The 20,081-nt window shown below is 39.0% G+C and overlaps 1 protein-coding gene across 1 annotated transcript in view; it reads right to left on the bottom strand.

Annotated features, from left to right (window-relative positions):
- The window catches only part of LOC136876464 (ribosome biogenesis regulatory protein homolog), a 69,266-nt gene extending 50,001 nt beyond the window's left edge, over positions 1–19,265 (bottom strand). Inside the window, exon 1 of the mRNA XM_067150453.2 lies at positions 19,016–19,265. Coding sequence (XP_067006554.1) covers positions 19,016–19,155 — 140 coding nt within the window. The 5' untranslated portion in view covers positions 19,156–19,265. The remainder of the gene's footprint in view (positions 1–19,015) is intronic.
- Between the last annotated feature and the right edge of the window lie 816 nt (positions 19,266–20,081).

Raw genomic sequence — 20,081 nt, 5'->3', positions numbered from 1 at the left:
ATTCCTTCAGACTGGAGTGGCATACCCTGCAGCAGAGAAACACAAGGCAAGGGCAGATGTTGGAAGGACACTAGGCTGTTCTTGTGAGTTTGCAGATGAGATTGTTCCTGGTGCATACCTTCTGTTTGGTGTCGATACAATGTTGTTTGTAGGTTAGGGAATGGTCCAATTTTAATCCCGGATATCTGGGGTTGTCACACCATTTTAATTTGTATCCTTCCCATGTGATGTTCAGCTTTATTCTTGCCTCCCGTCTGCGCACGTGAAACGCATTTATATATATTTTTAAGGATTAAGTTTCAGGCGGCTGTTGTCATTGTAAACAGGAAGTTCTTCGAGAGCAGATGTCAGCTTGTAATCTACTTCTTCGAACGTCGTTCCCTGAGCAGCAAAAGCCGTCATATCTGTATAGATGAAGGCACTGGTTCCGAGGTTTTGTAGCTGATCATTGGTTTATACTGGTTTATATACTATATATATATTGTGTAATATTGGAGCCTACAAACTACCTTGGCGAAGACCATTTTTTAGTTCTCTATTGGGTCTTTTTGTTCTTTAGGGTGACAAGAAGTCATCTATTCTGCAACAGACACTGAATGAAGTGTGTCAATCAGTAGTCCTTTGTTGTAGTATGCAGCTTCTATGGAAGTTGCATATGATTCACGGTCTTGAACCTCTACATCAGGGCCTCTCAAACGCCCAAAATATCAAGCATGCAAACGAGGCACAGAGACTCCGTGCACTGTGCATCGGTCCGACTCAGCTCAACTCGGATTGACTCGGATGGTGTAGTGTGCTGAATGCGACGAAACGTACGGTGATAGACGGCTTGTTTATCAGTGAAATAGATAAGTGCAAGACAGCAACGTAATAATGGAGCAACATGTTTTGAAAAAAGCAAAGACTTCCAAAAGTCCATTTCAATCGAACTGGGAACTTCAGTATTTTTTTCTCAGCCGTGACTATAAAGCCAAATACTTAATCGGTGGGGCAATAACTACGTTATCATCAAAAAGATATGTTTATTTCATATGCATATGTGAAAGTTATTTTTATATTTTGACCTGTACGAAAACTAGATTGCGTGTGAGTATTTCTGACTGTAATTTAAAGAACACTCTCAGAATTGCTGTCAGCCAATCCCTTGTTCCAGACATTACCAGTATAATTGCAAAGAAATAAGAAAAAGAAGAGCTAGAGAATATAAATTGTGTGCTCAAAACAAAATGAAAGAAGAGATTTTTAACACCGGTAACATTGTCCCATACAACAGAGTGTCTCCACTCACCGCACAAACATTTTGCAGTAAGGGGAGAATCAGCGGGGAACGTGAAGAAGGCGGAGATGGGCTGAACGGGTGAGACAGATGTAGGGGAAAAAGGAGTGGGGATTTGCACTCTGGTCAACCTAGTGAAGTCGTGTCCTCGTGCACTCGCGCATGCACCCTGCGGGGCCCTGCTCTACATGAACTAGTAACTAGATCCCTAAACACTGTGTATGGTTCAAGGTATTCTGACATTGAAAGTTCTTGTAGGATGGGAATTTGCTTTATTAGACGAGAGTAAACTTTCCTCTGTCAAACTCTATTAAGTGGTTCAGCTTTTTCAGGCTTGCTCTACCTACAGATTGAAACAAAGATGTTAACTGTGTCTGCATTCGTTTTAGTAGTTTGGAAAGTTTATCTGAGGTTGTCCATAAAAAAAAATTTTAAAAATTAAAAAAAAAAAGCGTCCTCTAGTAATTTGAAGCCCTTTGAAAGGTCGCTAAGCTTAGATTTAAGTACATGAAATAAAGGCATGTTGGAGCTCTCTAATGTGAGCAGCAAGTTACAACATTTTGAACAATGCTCAACAAGAAAAATAGCTAGATATTTTTTTTTTTACTTTATTTGGGGTCAAAGCTTTAAAATAGTTCACAGCAACACTCATCTTCAATAGTTTCAACAAAGTGTACTAGATCATGAAGATAGTCTCCAAGGTACTCAACACTTTTAAACCATGAGTTCCACCTGGTGATCACATGAATAGAGAAGAGTTACCTTTAGTAGGTTCATTTTCATATTTCTGATTCAAGAATAGAATGTATGCATGCTTTCTCTTCTGTATATTAAGGAAGATGTGTTTTGCCTGTACAACACATTGGTTCAAAGCACTAGGTTCCACAGCCCCACACACTGCCCACCAAATTCAGTTTATGAGCCCAGCACTGCTTGTGTACTAACCCTTCTGAAACTAAAACCCTAATTGCTTTTATATACTTGCCCATGTAACGTGCTGAATCTGAAGTTATAGAAACTACATCTGGTACTGAATTTCAAGTTTGTGAATTACACTCATAATTGTCTGGTAACTTTCACTCCACCTAGAAATAACTTCTGAACTGTACTATTGCCACAACTAAGCACTTATCAGAACCATAAACACACATTGCCCTTTTTAATCAGTCGTTTCATCACAAAGAATTGAAACTCTCATCTTTCACAGCTTCTTTTAATCTTTACTCCTCTTCTTTGATGATTCGACGTACAGAACCTTCCCACAGTCTTCCAGCTGTGGGCAAGTCTTCAGCACCTTAAAAAAATCAATAGGCCTAATATTAGAGGGCTATTTATCATAATTTGAATTAATTAAATGATTTATAATATTAAGTAAATGAGGGATCCAGCATGCATTATCTAGGCCTAAATGTCATTAAACGAGAAAACTAGCATAACCGCACAAAGTTATTAGAAAAATATAACCTCAAATTTCTTCCTCAGAAAAATTGTACAGTATTGCACAAACCTGGTATATATTTCTCCATCCACTCACTCAGCTTTGGATGATCAAATTTTTCCAGTCAAATATTTGCCTCTATAAAAGCTCGAGTTGTAGATAAAATGAATGCGTCTATCGTATTTCGCTCGTTTTGCTGCTAAACTAGTGTCTGCGAGAGCAGCTTACCTTCTGATGCCTGTCGTCGTTAAGCGCCTTTTCCTTGTTCTTATGTGAAACTGTTATTAATGTGTGTAAGGTACGTGTCCTTTCTCTGCCACTCAATTCGCACATTACAGTATTTGCACATCAGTATCATTCTAGTTTTGTCAAACACGTAAAATCCTTCCGATGCAAATAATTTTCCTTGATCAAAAACTGCCAACCATTTTAATAAACTGAGCACAAAATAGGGCATTACACGCACCGATCAGCAGCGATTTTCAACAGGCAAGAGGAAATACACCGTCACGCAATTATGAATACGATAAATTTCTCGCTTCACAGGAAACTGGCAGTTGATTTACGTCGCACCGACACGGATAGGTCTTATGGCAATGATGGGACAGGAAGGGGTTAGGAATGGGAAGGAAGCAGCCGTGGCCTTAATTAAGGTATAGCCCCAGCATTTGCCTGGTGCAAAAAGGGAAACCTCAGAAAACCATCTCCAGGGCTGCCGACAGTGGGGTTCGAACCCACTATCTCCCGAATACTGGATACTGGCCGCACTTAAGCGACAGCAGCTATCGAGCTGAGTTCACAGGAAACCAATTTAGTGATAATCGATGATAATCGATATATCGAAAGGGTATAAAGTCGACTGTGGCATCGATTATCTTTTTCTATTGCCACAACTCGCCTCGAATCTCCATCGTTAACTTCAAATGATGCAATTCCAAATAATTTTGTAAATTATTTCACGATTTTGCTTAAACATAAATAGTTTCGTGTTTTTGAGCCAAATGTGCAAAATTTTGCAAAAGTGTCGAGATTTTGCGCTTTGCAAAAAACAGGTGCCTCTAGCATTAACTCTCGCTATTGGTGTGCAGAAAATCCTAACGGAGTTTATGAAGCTCCTTATTATGTTAGAAAGATTGGTGTTTGGTGTGCTGTTAGTGCAAGACAAATAATTGGGCTTTTTTTTTTTTTTTTTTTTTTTTGAGACAACAGTAAATGCAGAGAGGTACCAAGATGACATTTTGACAGAAGAAAAATCATGTGGGTGGTTTCAACAAGATTCAGCCCCTGCTCATATAGCAGAAGATGACCTTCTTACAATCTCTGAAGTGCTTGCAAACAGAGTGATCAGTGCTGTATTTCCCTCTCGTCCTCCAGATTTAACAGTGTGTAATGTTTACTTGTGGGGAAAACAAAGAAAAAGTGTATCGAAAAAATCCTCACACATTGGAGGAACTGAAAGAAACAATTATGAATGAAATCAGAAACATTACAGTGGCAAAACTCACTCGCGTCAGCCAGAATGTGGTTACCAGATACAATGCCTGTACAACCGAGGAAGGATGACACTTCCAGCATCTTTTATAAGGTTAAGTTTTCATATAAGTTTGTACACACGCTTAAAGCAGGGCGGCCGCGCACAACATAAGTTTGGCTGAGGCAGCAGAGTATCAACTCGTGTGTTCGGTCTGAGTTTAAATGAGATACCCTGTACAGTAATTACCACCATACAGAACGAGATCGGTTGTGTTTTTAGACTCATCAGATACATATATCCAGCAACTAACCATCTATGCATTATTTAAGTCATCACTTAACCACACAGCATATTCTTGTTTCCAGCGTACTTCCATTGTTTCAGTCAATCTCAAAAGCTGATGAAACACATGAAATATGACTGCCAACAGTCATTGGATAGAACAGATTTATAATGTGGTTTACAATATGATACACTGTTACTACAAAACTTACCAAAGATTCTTAGGATTGAGAGGTACAGATATAAGAAAATAATCAGATATGCATTTAGGTCTATCTTGTAGGTGGCAGATTCCCTATTAATTGTTTACCTAGCATTTCCTTAAATTTTTTCGAAGAACTTGGAAATATATCGGACATTTCTTTTGATAAATAATGCCAATCCTTTCCTCGTCTTATAAATGAATACCTGCCCCAATTTTTCCTCTTGAATTCAAACATTACTTCATATTATAACCTTTCCTTTTTTTATAAGCTCTACCCAAGCTCACTCGTCTACTAATGTCATTCCATGCAATCTCTCCACTGACAGATCGTAACATACCACTTATAATTCCAATTTAAATAACTAAACCCAAACCCCATGGTGCAACAGCCCTGAAGGGCCATGGACTACCAAGTGACCGCTGCTCAGCCCGAACGCCTGCAGATTACGAGGTGTCATCTGGTCAGTACGACAAATTCTCCCAACTGATATTCTTGGCTTTCTATACCGGGGCCGCCATCTCACCGTCAGATAGCTCCTCAATTGTAATCACGAACACTAAGTGACCTCAAACCTGCTCACATATCCAGGTAAAATCCCTGACGTGGTCAGGAATCGAACCCGGGGCCTCAGAATAAGAGGCAGACACGCTACCCTTATAACATGGGGCCAGCAATTCCAATTTAAATAAAATTATAAAATTTCCAGCCAGCTCATTCTTGGTTGCCAGCGTTTCAGCCCAGTGTGCTAATTTGAGGTCGTCAGTTAATAACTAGCACACCTACCAAGACGCGTGGCTAGTGCATATAGTAAAGGCCACTGCATAGGCTACTTGGAACCACAAGCATTGCCAATGCACTATGAGAGACTTTGTCTCCATTCTAAAACTGATGCTTTCTAGTATTTCCTTTTTTTTCTTGTTAGTGGCTTTATGTCGCACCGACACAGATAGGTCTTATGGCAACGAGGGTAGTATTTCCTTATATTAACACCTAGGTATTTAAAGTGTTCCCCATGGGGTACTATCGTCCCATCAGCACAGTAGTTAAAACTAAGAGGACTTCTCCTCTTGGCGAAATTTTTAACTTGAGATTTCATCCTGTTTACTATCATACTATTGTCCGCAGTCCATCTCACAACATTGTCTAGGTTCCCCAGCAGTCGCTCACAATCCTGAAACTCATTTACTACTCAATAAAGTATAACATCATCTGTAATTAGCCTTATCTGTGATTCCAGTACTTTACTCATAATTTATATATATGAAAAAATAAAGGTTCAATAATACTACTATGGCCGGACCGCCCTCTTAACCATTACAGGATCAAATAACGTTTCACCCACTCTAATTCCCAGAGTTCTGTTTTCTAGAAATCTAGCCGCCCATTGTTGTGCCTAGCCCAACAGCCCTCATTTTCGTCCGTAGTCTCACGTCATCTAACCCATCAAAAGCCTTGGATAGATCAATAACTAAACAGTCCATTTGACCTCCTGAATCAAAAATATCTGCTATGTCTTTGCTTGAATCATATAAGTAGAGCCTCACTGGAATAACATTTCCTACATGTGAATGTGTCTAATATTATCATCAGATAAAATGCTTTTTCACAGCTCAAAAACAACATAAATCAAGCTGACTGGCCAGTAATAAATTATCTGTCTATCTTTATACCCTTTCCATATTACACTCACATACTGCAACTCTCCATTCATTTGGCATCGCTCCTTCATGCAAGTATTTCAGATATGGCATTATATTCCAACCCATAGCCTTTAATATATCCCCATAAATCTTATCAATCCCAGCTGCTTTTCAACTTTCAACTACTGCATATTTTTTTAATGTCTTTGTTATTATAATATGCAAATTTCAGTAAAAAGACAAACTCGTCTCCTCATCCCGAGGTGGTGCAGCTCTTTTCAGACACACCCCCAATGGAGGTGAAATGCATGTACCATTCCAACCACATACCAGCCCTCCTGCCATTCTTAAATTTCCGGCAGTACTGGGAATCGAACCCGGGCCCCAAGGACGGCAGCTAATAACACTAACTGCTACGCTACGGAGGCGGACGTAAATTTCAGTAATTTGCCAGTATTAGTTGCCTCATCTACCTGGAGTATGTTCAGCAATTCACCACTGAAAACCATTGAGAAGACACTGATGATGAGCTGATTGCTGTGCTGATGCTCTGGGGCCTAACGCTGGAGTACAGACAATTTTTGATGGTGGTAAAGAACACCATCACTGGAGCCATCAAATCGGATCTGGTCAAGCAGAAGTTAGTGAAGAAACAAGCGGACAGAGGAGTCCAAGGGAGAGCAAGTTGCTTTCTACACCAATCAGAATAAGAGGCATCAAGGAGAGCAGCAGAACGAGTACTCATCATCTTCAACACTGAGGTCAGCCAAGGGCAAAGGTAAACGGAAGAAGAAATCAAACTTCCAAGGAAAGCCAGGTGCCACAATTGCGCACCCATCAGTCACATCAAGAGTGATTGCATCAAAGGTGGGATGAAACTGTCAGGTAAAAGTGATCAAGGAAACAGTAGTGCCAGCCAAAGGTCTGTTGTTTGGTAAACAACTCTTCGTTGTGAGGTTGGGAGTGATAAATAGTATATTGATTCTAGGGGGCGACTGCTCATGACTACAAATAGGGACTGTTTCACTGATATTAGATCTGATGTTGTTAGTGATGATATGGTCATTGCTAATAATGAAAAAATGAGTAACAGAGGTTCATAGAGTAGAAATGGGCTTGATACAGGGTAATATGGCTATTGTTTCAAATGTGTGATATGTAGCAGGTCAATCAATAAATTTGCTCTCAGTGAGTAGGTTAGTACAAAGGACTCGTCTGGATGCACGTTGTTTGATGCCAAGACTTTGCAAGTTAAGGGAGCCATTCAAGCCATGGCAAAAGAGGATAATGGAATCTACAGTCTAGATTTAAACCAAAGCAGGTTGGATGACAGTTTCAGCAACAAGGGTGCTGTAGGATTCAGCACAAGGGTTGAAGGGGATAATGCAGAATTGTTAAGGCATAGAAACATGCAAGTATTAAAGGGGCTTGCCAGTGGTCTGGATTACTCCATCAATAAGTTTTTTCAACATCGTGTTCCACATGTCACAGGGAAGTGCTAGGAAGCCATTCCCAATGGCACCAAGAACTGAAAGAGAGAGCAAAAAGCTCAGCTTGGTGCATTCCAATTTTTGTGGGCTGGTAATAGCGGAGAATTGTATATACGCACATTCACTGATGACAGTACTAGAAAGGTCTTTGTGGTCTTTCTCAAAAACAAGGAATCTGAAGTAATCCTGGAATGTTTCAGAATCTTTAAAGTTAGTATAGAGAATAAAACAGAGAATAGGATTCAATGTTTGCGGACAGACAATGGCTGGGCACTGCAAGAGCAGTTCAGATTTTGTGGGATTAAACATGAATTCACAGTGCCATACAATCCCAAGCAAAATGGGCTCGCGGAAAGGGCCAATCGTGTTATCGTAGAAAGGGCCAGGGTTTTGCGATCAGAGTCTAACTTGCCCAAATGCTACTTGGTTGAGGCATGTAGAGCTACTGTGTATCTGAAAAATAGAGCACCAGCTAGAGGAACTGGAAATTCATCATCAGAGGAGAGATGGGCAGGTCATAAGATTGATCTTAGTCATCTGAAAGTGTTTGGTTGTATTGCCTATGCTTACATACCTAAGCAGTGGCGAAACTGGATGCCGCTTCGAAGAGTTAGTAGTTTGTGTTGCGACGAGTCCAAAGGGTATCTGTAATAAACGCAAGGGATGAAGTATTCTTAAAGGACAGGTTAAGGGAAAATGAATCAATAGGAAAAGGTTCAAGAAATGTGGTCATTCTATCTGACTTCTTGTGGGGGAGTGGAAAATTTACCCCTTAGCCCCAGCTGGAAGTCGGGGTGAATGCTGACGTTACAAGTATTGAAATAAGTAGGGCTAACTCAAGCCAGTGGGAGTGAAAGTAGTGATGAAGATTTAGGTTGTAATAGCCAGGAAGCAGAGAGAATAAAACTTGGAGTTGAAAGAAGGTATGTGGCCAAGCAAAAAGTACCAAAGGAATTCTATTCTATTCTCAGCCAAGCTGATCTATTCTTGGCCTCAGTAAATTCAGCCTGCGATCAGTCAGTATCTTTATACAGTGATTCTCAAATAGTTCAAGAAGCTTTGTCTATGAGTGGAGATGACATGTCAGTAGAGTTAGATTTAAATATTACACATTTAGATGTCACTGGAGCCTTCTTGAATGGTTACCTTAACACGTTCAATGCTGAGGGACTGGATCCAGCCCCTAGCGTGCTTCCCGCCAGTGCGCGTAACCTGGATCTGGCCCGCGTTGCCATGCCATTTCTAAGTAGTCAGTATGAGCTCACCTCTTGACAAAGACAGACCATATGTTGTACGCACCTTGAGTAATAGTGGCGTGATATATTTTTGCTCATCATTCGTCACTCACATCTTTTGGTGATTTTTTACAATTGTGGCAGTAGTGGGCCTATATGTTATAACTCTGAATTATATTTAAATTGCTTTTATCGTGAGTGAGTAATGGTTCACAGTCGTGTTGATGTGTCTGATAGTGATGATGAGTTTACGAATGAAGGAAGTGCTGATTCTGAAACGGAAAGTGAGGATGAACCTGAACTCAACCCAACCTGGTCAAATCGAACATTCGGCTTGAAGAATATACGATTTAGGAAAGAAAACATACTACTAGTGCCGATACCGGCAGAAAACAAGCCAATTGACTGGTTTCTATTGTTGCTTGATAACAATATTTTGGAATTTGTTTGCCGTGAGACATACATTTATGCGTTAGAGTTGTTTCGTGGGCCAGGCACAAAGGCGAAATCGCGCATTACTAGATGGAAGGATTACATAAAATCAGCTTCATGGTCCGTATCGCACTTCAATAGATTCACAATTAAGTATTTATTTATTTTCCACCTAGTCGATACAATGATTGCTTAAGGCAATTTTTAATGGTCAAAAGTGGTACATGTTTCGTATATTATCAACATCTTCAGCCACATAACACTGTTTAGATGAAAAATATATAAAATTGACAAAGTAATGCTTTAGAGGACACTTCCTCTGAAGATGTTGATAATATATGAAACATGTACCACTTTTGACCATTAAAAATTGCCTTAAGCAATCATTGTATCGACTAGGTGGAAAATAAATAAATACTTAACTGTGAATCTAGATGGAAGGATGTCGATGTCAATGAACTTACGACATTTTTAGGTTCTGATTCGTACAGGAATATTGTGAATGAACAAACTCCAAGATTATTGGAAAACTCACAGGCTTTTCAACGTTCCTGCATTTCGACAGTATATGAACTGGAATTGTTTTCTACTTATATTACGATGCCTACACTTTTCCCCGGCTAGAACTATCAATGATGCCAAACCCCAGTCATCAGACAGACTGGAAAAGGCGAGACAGATTATTGACATTTTCAACAATAAAATGCCTAGCATTTATTATTCTTCATGAGAACTGTCCACTAATGAAGCTATGATACTTTGGCGGGGTCACTTGATTTTCAAGCAGTATATAAAGGGGAAACGGCCTAAGTATGGCATAAAACTTAATGCTCTAAATGAACCTGAGGGCCTCACTTTCAAATTTATTGTATATGTCGGAGCCAATGACCAGTTGTCTGGGAAAGGACACTCTACAAAAGTGGTCATGTATCTTTTGGAGCAACTTCTGAATAATGGCCATGCCATGTTCATAGACAATTATTATAATAGTTTTGCCCTAGTGTCTAAGCTGCTGTCAGAAAACACATACAGTACAGGAACACTCCGAGCTGACCAGCAGTATATCCCTCCAATTGTGAAGATGGCAATATAACCTAAAGGTGGAACCATCGCTCAGTACGCTGAGGGAATTATGGTGGGCAAATGGAGGAACAAGCAAGTGGTACAATACATTTCCTCGCAATTTGAAAACACAATGGTCACTGTCACAAATAAACGGGGCCAAGAAAAAGAAAAACCTTTGCCAATAGTGCAATATAATGCATACATGAAAGGGACTGATCGGTGTGACCAACTCAAGGTGTACTATCCTTTAGAAAGGAAAACCCTTTGCTGGTACAAAAAGAATTTTGTCCACATCATTCAACTGATGATCATCAATGCTTTCCACTTATACAACATGCACAATACCAGGCTTCGAAATCCAAAAAATGGTTTTATACGACTTTTGCCTACAAATAGTGGAATCACTTCTGCCACCCTGTCAAGCAGAGCTAGTCCGCACTCCTCTAAGAAAGAACTTACACTGGTTGGTGAAAAATGATGAGTGAGGCTCCAAAGGAAGAACCAAACAGAAAAGGAGCAGGGTCTGCTTTAAAGCAGGAAGTAAAAAAACAATCAACATTCGTCTGTTCTGGCTGTCCAGATTTGCTGGGGCTTTGTCCGGTTGGTTGCTTTGACAAGTACCAAAAAGACATAAGTGGACCAAACAGAGGATGGTGGGCAGAGCTGTAAATTATTGTACATAGTGAAAAAACAACATTAATAAAGCTAAATGTGGTTATTACAGTTTTCCAATTTATAACATGTCTTAAACAGTAATTATCGTAATATCTTTCATTATAACATAAGATTTTCAGTGTAGCGCACGGTGCCAAGGTGTGAACTTGTTCCTGACTTGCTGACTACTTTTACAAACATTTTATGAATATAAAGCTGCATTTATCTTGAAAAATTTGAAATAACTGCATTTAAAATGGAAATTAAAAAAATTAATATTCATTAAATAAAATACACACTCGTCGGACCTTGTACTCACACTTACTTGTTACCTGCTTACTTACACATACGTTATTTGAAGGGCGCCAGCTGTCACTCAGTACAGCAATAATAGAATGAGACTCTTGACCATCTCTAGGGTGTGGGGTAATAAGCTTACTTTTGACAACATACCATATCAGTTCTGGGAAAAGGAGATTGGCGTTCGGTTTCCCCATTAATTTTGAGGTTAAGATATTTTACTGTCAATGAAATGAAACTCTGAATTCGTTTGATAGAACAATATATATTCTTTAAATAATATATCAAAAAATAGTGAGTCTTGTTGCGATAAAACAGATGAGAATATGAAATTATGACATTGCAACTGAAAGAAACTAGGCATGAATTTGAATTCTTCTTGACCGGACATTTAACAATTTATACGAAATATTTCCCTCACTGATTCACTTGACTGTACCTTTAACACTTTGAGTGTAATTACGACGTAATCCATTGCTCTGGTGTTTACTGTAGATGTGTCACGCCTAACGTGGTGATACATCCTTGAGACTGCTTCTTCTCCATATCATCTGACTTCTTTGTAAGTCAATATGGTATGACCTCTTGGCAGGTCCAGGGTTGCCCTCTCTGACTCCTTGGTAAGCCTTGCGTCCGCGTCTTCCACTAAGTGACGGACCAACCATTTGGTCTCACTCTCTCAATGACCAATAATGGCTCACTGAGTCTTCACCATCTCTCGTTCACACTGGTTGACTGACCAACTAAGGCCTCTTGATCTAGTAGACTACTTCACTGTACTGCATCCGTATAAGTAATGACTGACGCTACAATGTGCACCCACCTTATATAGACGTTGGTTGACACAACTACGTAATCTCCAGAAATAACAATGACATGCTCCCACCTACGCGACAGATATTACATACAGTGGTGAAATAGCCCCGCGGTGACTGAGTCCGTGCGCGCATTGCTAAATAAATACGATGACGTAGCCATGGCGCGGCGATGACTTGGCAGAATCGCCAACAATATTGCACAATGCACCAACGTCATACCCAATCTCTGATATATACAACAATTCTCACTGTACAGGTATTGAGTGTTATTCTACACATACGTATATATGCATACATCTAAGTACAATCTTGCAAGCAACAGGCAATTGCAAAATCGAATTAAATAAGACTGATAATTACAATAATAGTAACAATATCACAGATAAAATAATAATAATAATAATAATAATAATAATAATAATAATAAAAAAAATACAGATAAAATCATACAATAATAAAAATACAGATATCATCTTGTAACGGGATTTGAACCGTTACAAAGGGGCCGAATCCGACCCACAGACTTAAGACGTATTCAGAAATTTTAATTTAGGCATGTATCATCTTTATAGGCACGTTTGGATTTTTGACAACATTTGGTAAGTTTTATATCATTTTTTCATTTCCACTTTTTGGGGGAGGGAATGTATAATTTACATAGCAGCGAACATGTTAAGGAGACAATTTACATGGAGCATCCTGAGGATTTTATTATTAAAGTCTCTGAAGGTAAAGTATATCATCTACTCAAGGCAATATATGGCTTAAAACAAGCGTCTACATCTTGGTATGATTAGTGCTGCCCCGTATTAAAAGATATAGGCCTCAAGAATCTAAAAACAGAATCATGCATACAGTATGTGTTAAGGGGTCCTACTCTGTGTGTCATAGCTGTTTATGTGGATGATTTTTTGGTGTTCTGAAAAAATGATATAATTGTTAAACAATTAGTTTCATCCTTGGAAAAGCATTTTGAAGTGAAAAATATTGGTGAGGCTAAAAGTGTTTAAAGAAAATATGCTGGAAAACTCAAAGGTAACAGAACGATCAAACAAACAGAGCTAAACGATGGTTCAATGCTGCTTGCTACGAGGGAAGGGTTGCATTAACAAAATACTACTCTCCAACTCCGAGTAAACTCAAGAGTTCACTCTATCTGTTCACAAAAGTAAAGAGTTAACTCTACAAGGTATTCAGAAAATGCATTCAAGTTAACTAAGAGTATAATCTTTTTACTCCGCGAAAACAGGTGGGTAGATTTAACTCAATGTGCGAAGTAATGCATTCATTGGTGGCATCGAAAAATATTAAAATGTGAGTATATTGACATGGCAATGAATTCAAATTATTTTCTAATTGTTGACAAAGAAGGGCGTTATGTATTGAATAAAGGAGATATTTTCGTTTAAAACAGGAAAAAATAGGTACCAATTTCAATAATCGGAGGAAATAACATGATTGAATTTTTATAAGAATACTCATGTTTTGAATGATCAGCTGATTTATTAACCTCAACTTCCTGAATAATACAAAACTTTTTTATTTTTGATGACGTTCTGAATGAGACCATTTAATTATGTGATCAGAAATACCACACAGTGAATTTATAACTCTCACGAAATGGATATGTACGAATCGGGCGCTAAGAGCCAATTACAACCAGAAGTTGCTTTCGTGGGTCTTGCAATGGTCTTCCACGTTCCCCAATTTTGGATTTAGAAAGTTTAGGGCCAATGACTCTGAGTAGATGTTCGAATGCTGATCCCGGGCAATCAGAAATATTGTTTAAATTCAGTTTTGCCGTAGTTGTTAACAACATAATCTACATAGCCAGTTGTCCTAAATGGCTTATTGTACACCAGTGCGGAGCCGATGTATTGATATTCATCATCAGTGTAATCAGATTGTTCCTACCAAGATAAAGAATAACGGATACTGTTTTAAGGCACAACTTGGTGAGTAAAGTAGTAAGAACTCATACAGCATGCTGCTATGAAGAAACTCACTTGGAAATTAGACATTAAATTCCTCGCAAATGAGGAATGCATTAGATGCTCTACATAAAGTGGCCAGATTTCAGACAGAAACAAACGTACAAACATATTCAACACTCAGGATGCTTTACAAGAAAGTGATTAAAGAAGCCAAGGAGGCTTTCCAGGGTTTAACTGAAATTAAATTGATAGAAAGAGCGGAACAAAATCCCTAAGGGTTCTGCAACCAAGGCAACCAAAATTTTCAAGGCACATGACAATGGAAACTTGGACAACACATTTCAGTAAGGTACTACAGGCCAAGGACTGCAGACCATCCAAGAAGAACGACAATAACAATATTGCCAGTACTTGGCTGTTCACAGAAGATGAGGTAGAGGAGGCAATCCAGGAGAGTAAAGTCCACAAGGCTTGTGGTCCAGATAACATATTCAATGAAGACTAGAAACAGAGCATTACAGAGCTCAAAGCAGCTTGGACATCCGTCATGAATCAATGCCTTATAAGAGGATCCATTCCGGACATATGGAGATACACCACACTAAAGGTACTATACAAGGGGAAAGGAAATCACACGGATTCACACGCATACAGAGGCATTGCATCAGAATGCATTCCATTTAAAATACTGTCTAAGCTCCATACAAAAAGACTAACAGAACTTGTGGATCATGTGGTACCGGAAGAGCAATTTGAGTTTCAAAGGGGCAGATCTACTCTACAGGCTGTTCAGTGCTTCCAAAATGACAAACTAGAAACAACAGGGAGACAGAAAGGGAAACTACGTATTGCTTTCATCGATTTCTCAAAGGCCTTTGACTCAGTCAACAGAGCATTACTGACAAACTGGAGCATCTTATCGGAAGTGATAACGCCCTATTTGTTCTGATATAAAATATATTTAGAGAACTACATAGAAATTGACAATTTGACAAGGTCTTTTCCGATAGAACAAACAACAGGACAGCTTCAAGGTAATCCGCTGAGCCCAATCCTGTTCAACGTAGCGACCGGGGATGCAATCAGGAAAGTAAGTGCGGAGAATGTAAAAATTTATGTCACCGACCTCGATAGCTGCAGTCGCTTAAGTGCGGCCAGTATCCAGTATTCGGGAGATAGTAGGTTCGAACCCCACTGTCGGCAGCCCTGAAAATGGTTTTCCGTGGTTTCCCATTTTCACACCCAGGCAAATGCTGGGGCTGTACCTTAATTAAGGCCACGGCCACTTCCTTCCCAGTCCTAGCCCTTCCCTGTCCCATCGTCACCATAAAGCAACTAAAGCAACTAGCAAAAAAATAAATTAAAAAAATATAAAAAATTTATGTCTATGCGGACGATATGGCAATTGCATCTTCGTCAAGTGAAGATCTAAACAGCAGCTTTTGATAGATTAGTGGACTGGGCAGGTAGAAATGATTTACATCTGAACGCAAGTAAAACAATAGTTTTGACATTCAGACGAGGGGGGGAAAAATTGCATCAAAAGAGACAATTTATTATGAGAGTGAGAGATTATTGACGTCTGCTTCTTTTAGGTACCCGAGAATGACCCTACAGGTCATGGGTACCATTTTCATGGCACATATAAAAGACAAGGTCGCTGCTTCAGTAATAAATGCCATGAATGAAATCAAGCATATGAGAAGTCTTTCAGTGGATACAACGATGAAGTTCTTAAAAGTGAAGATCTCACCAATAGTGAGATAGGCCTACAGACTACAGCTAATATGGGACCATCCTACTAAGAATAATTTAAGAGAATCAGAGATGACCAAAGCTGTTTATCTAATGAAAGTTCTAAGCCAATCTAAATTTATACCTTCACGTCTGGTATATGAACTAGTAAGAGAAAGGTTCTCCATAGAGGACCTATAACAGTGGATGCTACTACATTCTACACCTGCCTATGACAGTGTTCTACAAGAACTTTATTCAAAGAAGGAAATATGGAGCACGTTTTATACCACAGATGCCATCATGACTCAAGATTGCAAACATCCATATTATGAGCTATGACATGTCATGGACACGATTTGCAGTACATGGTTTTCATCACAGAATATGTGACAATACAAAATATCATGATCCACAGGAGAATTGTGTGCGCCGGTTGTGCAAATCGTTGTGATCACTATCGCCTTCGGAATGTGGAAAAAGAGTGGTGTGTCTGACTAAATTTTGTAGCAATTGACACAGAGAACTACATATTATATGTTTAAGAATTTTTTTTATTTATCTATTTATGTATGTATGTATGTATGTATGTATGTATGTATTTCATGGCCCTTGGATGCATTAAATTATTAAAAGTGTTTTAGGGATTAGGTTAACCAAGACAAGTCGTGAAATTGAACTCTTTCAGGAAGAGTATATTAAAAACTGCTGATTAAGTTTAATATGCCAGATGTTGACGCAGTCTCCACACCCACAGAAGTTGGACTCTATATAAACCTGGAGATTGAGACAACTATCCAAATGTCCCCTCACCAAGTTCTAATTAGTTGCCTCATGTATGCATGTATGCAATGACCTCTACTAGGCCAGACATTTATTTTGCTGTCTCAAAATTGAGTAGATTTAATAGTAATTTCACCATGGAACACTGGGCATATGCCAAGAGAGTTCCAGGATATTTGAAAGAGACTAAGTTATCGTCTCCCTTATTCCAAGTCTGGAAAATTTCTTGAAGGAGACATTGATAATGAATTTGCCAGTGATAAGACTGACATAGTGTCCTGCACTGGGTGCCGCTTCCGTACCCAGTGTGCAGACTTTGGGATGATAAAAGTCATATAAAAATGAAGCGCAACAATTCCTGACGTAGCAAAAAGGAGAGATCCTTCCTTTATGCTTGCCAGAAACCCACCATTCCGCCCAAAAATGTATTCTTACTTATATAGAAGAAATAAAACCGAGGCTGTGTAAACCAGCTGATTGTGACCATGTGCTATGTTCCTATTGGCCAGCCAATGATCACGATGTGTTCCTATTCGCCGCCAAGCTTCCTAATGTATCTGGCGGAGCTCGCATCGTGTGCAAGTACAGGGCTGCCATATTTGCTAAAAGTAATAAAACCACGAATTTCAAAGTTCACTGCCAATTTCAAAGTTCGGTAAAAGTACGAAAACCGCCACTCGCTAAAAATACTGTCCAGGCCAATGTAGCTGTCACACGGAATACTAGAAGCCTAAGAGCCGCTCCGCGGCTTCTAACCTGGGAGCTTACGCCCCCACACCTCCTTTGATTGCTCCCAGGCCAATGGTCTAACCAATCCAGTCCAATGGTCTTGTCACTAAGAATGCATAAGTTGGAAAGCCTGCAGAGTGTTACGTGACGTTGCCAAAGTCGCGCCATGTTGGATGTCTAACCTCACTTTCGCACACCGGGTACGGAAGCTTTAACTCGTCTACGACAGAGGCTGAATATGATGATGCTTGTTGTTTAAAGGGGCCTAATATCAAGGTCATCGGCCCAGGCTGAATATGAATCACACACCTTGTGCAAAGAAGGGAATTGTTTTAAGTAGAATTTTAAAGGAGAATTTAGAAAAAGACTGCAAGAAGAGATTTGGTTGAGAATTAGTTTGTCTTTACAATGATATTAATCAGTCAGTTATTAAGAACGCAAACTGTGTTGAGATTAAAGAAAGAAAAGCAAATAGATGTAAGGAATCATTTTATTAAAACAGCATAGCAGAAGTGAAGTTGATGGTAGAGTTTAAGTCAATAAAAGAAATTATTACAGATGGGCTAACAAAGAGTTTGTCTAGAAGTAACCACCTACAATAAATAAACTTTATATGTTCACCTATTCAATACAATAATAATGTTGTTATATAGATGTAATTACAACATATTAATTATATACAATACTAGTTTTGATGCATTTTTGCATCATCTTCAGCTCTACAAAGAAAATAGGCAAAATTGTATTGAACTGAATAGAATTCTCAGTTTCTTCCGTTAACAGTAACCACTTAAATAGTGTGAAAGGTATGAACCTCTTGAGCAACTACATTAACGGATGGTGTTATGTACTATACACAACACTGCATGCCAACGACTCCATGATAGTTGTTTAAAGGGGCCTAAAATTAAGAATGGTAAGGGGATACCAAGGTATGAATATGGCAAGCAAATTAAAGCACATGTAGGATGCAGCAGTTGGTGTAGAAATGAAAAGGTCAGCACAGAGTAGGATGGCGACGACGGCTGCATCAAACCAGTCTTTGGACTGATGACTCAAAACATCATTTAGGTCATCGGCCCTTCCAGTGATTCATCGGATCAATCGGTCACAAATCGATGACATCACTGATATTTAGCGAACAATGTGCGCCCATCATACCTGAATGAACAGGCTCAAACACCACACGAATTGCTCAGACAAACTTGACCAAGTACGGTTCAGGAAATAACTACAACACATCCGAAACTCCAGTCCATGATAATATAAATTCATAACGTACTTAAAGAGTTCAAATAGTCCCAATTACCAATGAATGAACTTAAAGCTCGACATACTAAAGCAAGAAGGGGAGAAATGGTGCTCATAGTAAATACAGCCAGAAACCAACCGAACAATCACACAGAATGCAATACAGAAACTCTACTTTTACAACCATTCTTATTGTTCGGCCTGACAAATAAAAATGTGAACAGAAATTCTTATCATGAGCTGTCACTAATAGATACATAACCTAAAAACACACCTCAAGGCCTTAAGGTCCAGTTCATTTGTGTCTACAGCCAGCAATGTTCCGAGGTCGATTTCCAATTCCAAATGCTTCTGTACTTCCGTCGATCTGTGCTTATCTCCGTCATTATCAATTTTTTCCAATATTTCATTCATCGTGAGTACAGAAAATTCACGTGCTTTTATATCTATATTTCACATTAACACCAAATCTAACCAAAGAGAATATCCACCAAAATCTGAACGTCGACCACAGACATAGTAAATAGACCAAAGAGAATATGAAATAGACGGGCAGCTTCGTACCTCGTAGCATTTAAGTACTGCAAGTGAAGCCCGGAACTTGCGGCCGCCGCCATCTTACGCCTCTACCAGACATAACAAAACTTAAAAAAGCCTTTAAGGCCGGTCTCCACTGATTAACATTTAACAACAACATGTTAAATGTTAAAAGTGTTGAATGTTAACTTGTGACAACATCAACATGTTAAATGTTAAATGTTGAATACAATTTCATTTAACATTGTGTCCACACTTAATAAAGATGTTCAAATTGACTTTCTTTGTTTATATATAGGTACCGGTAGTTCATCATATCAATTTGCGGTAATACATTTGGATGGTGTCTAGTATTTACAAACAAGGAAAATGGACTCAGATGAAGAGGATTTGGCCTTTGTTATTACCACTGTTGCTTCTTGTTATGATTTAGAAATGCAGTTATTAGATACATTTTCTCCCCTCATCCTGCTCATTGCATCAAAAGCAAACCTCTTTGAAGTATAAACTTCGTCCGCACCCGACTTCCCACTTTTTCTGATATATATATATATATATATATATATATATATATTGGGCAATACTCCACTGTACTGGGAGCGGAGGGACACTAGTTTTTTTATGCACTCGCAGGAATAATTATAGATAATTTAGAGTTCCTGGAAAGTGCTCGCTCTATCTCTGTATTCCCTTGATGAGACATTCTACAAACAAGGCCTTTCTATTATGTCATTAAGTCCAGAATAATCTTGCTCCACTCCATTTCTGACTATACATTTTACTATAGTGCAGAGAGAACGACA

The sequence above is a fragment of the Anabrus simplex genome, chromosome 6 (assembly GCF_040414725.1).
Source record: "Anabrus simplex isolate iqAnaSimp1 chromosome 6, ASM4041472v1, whole genome shotgun sequence".
NCBI classification, from domain to species: domain Eukaryota; kingdom Metazoa; phylum Arthropoda; class Insecta; order Orthoptera; family Tettigoniidae; genus Anabrus; species Anabrus simplex.
This window is presented reverse-complemented; position numbering and strand designations above follow the sequence as displayed.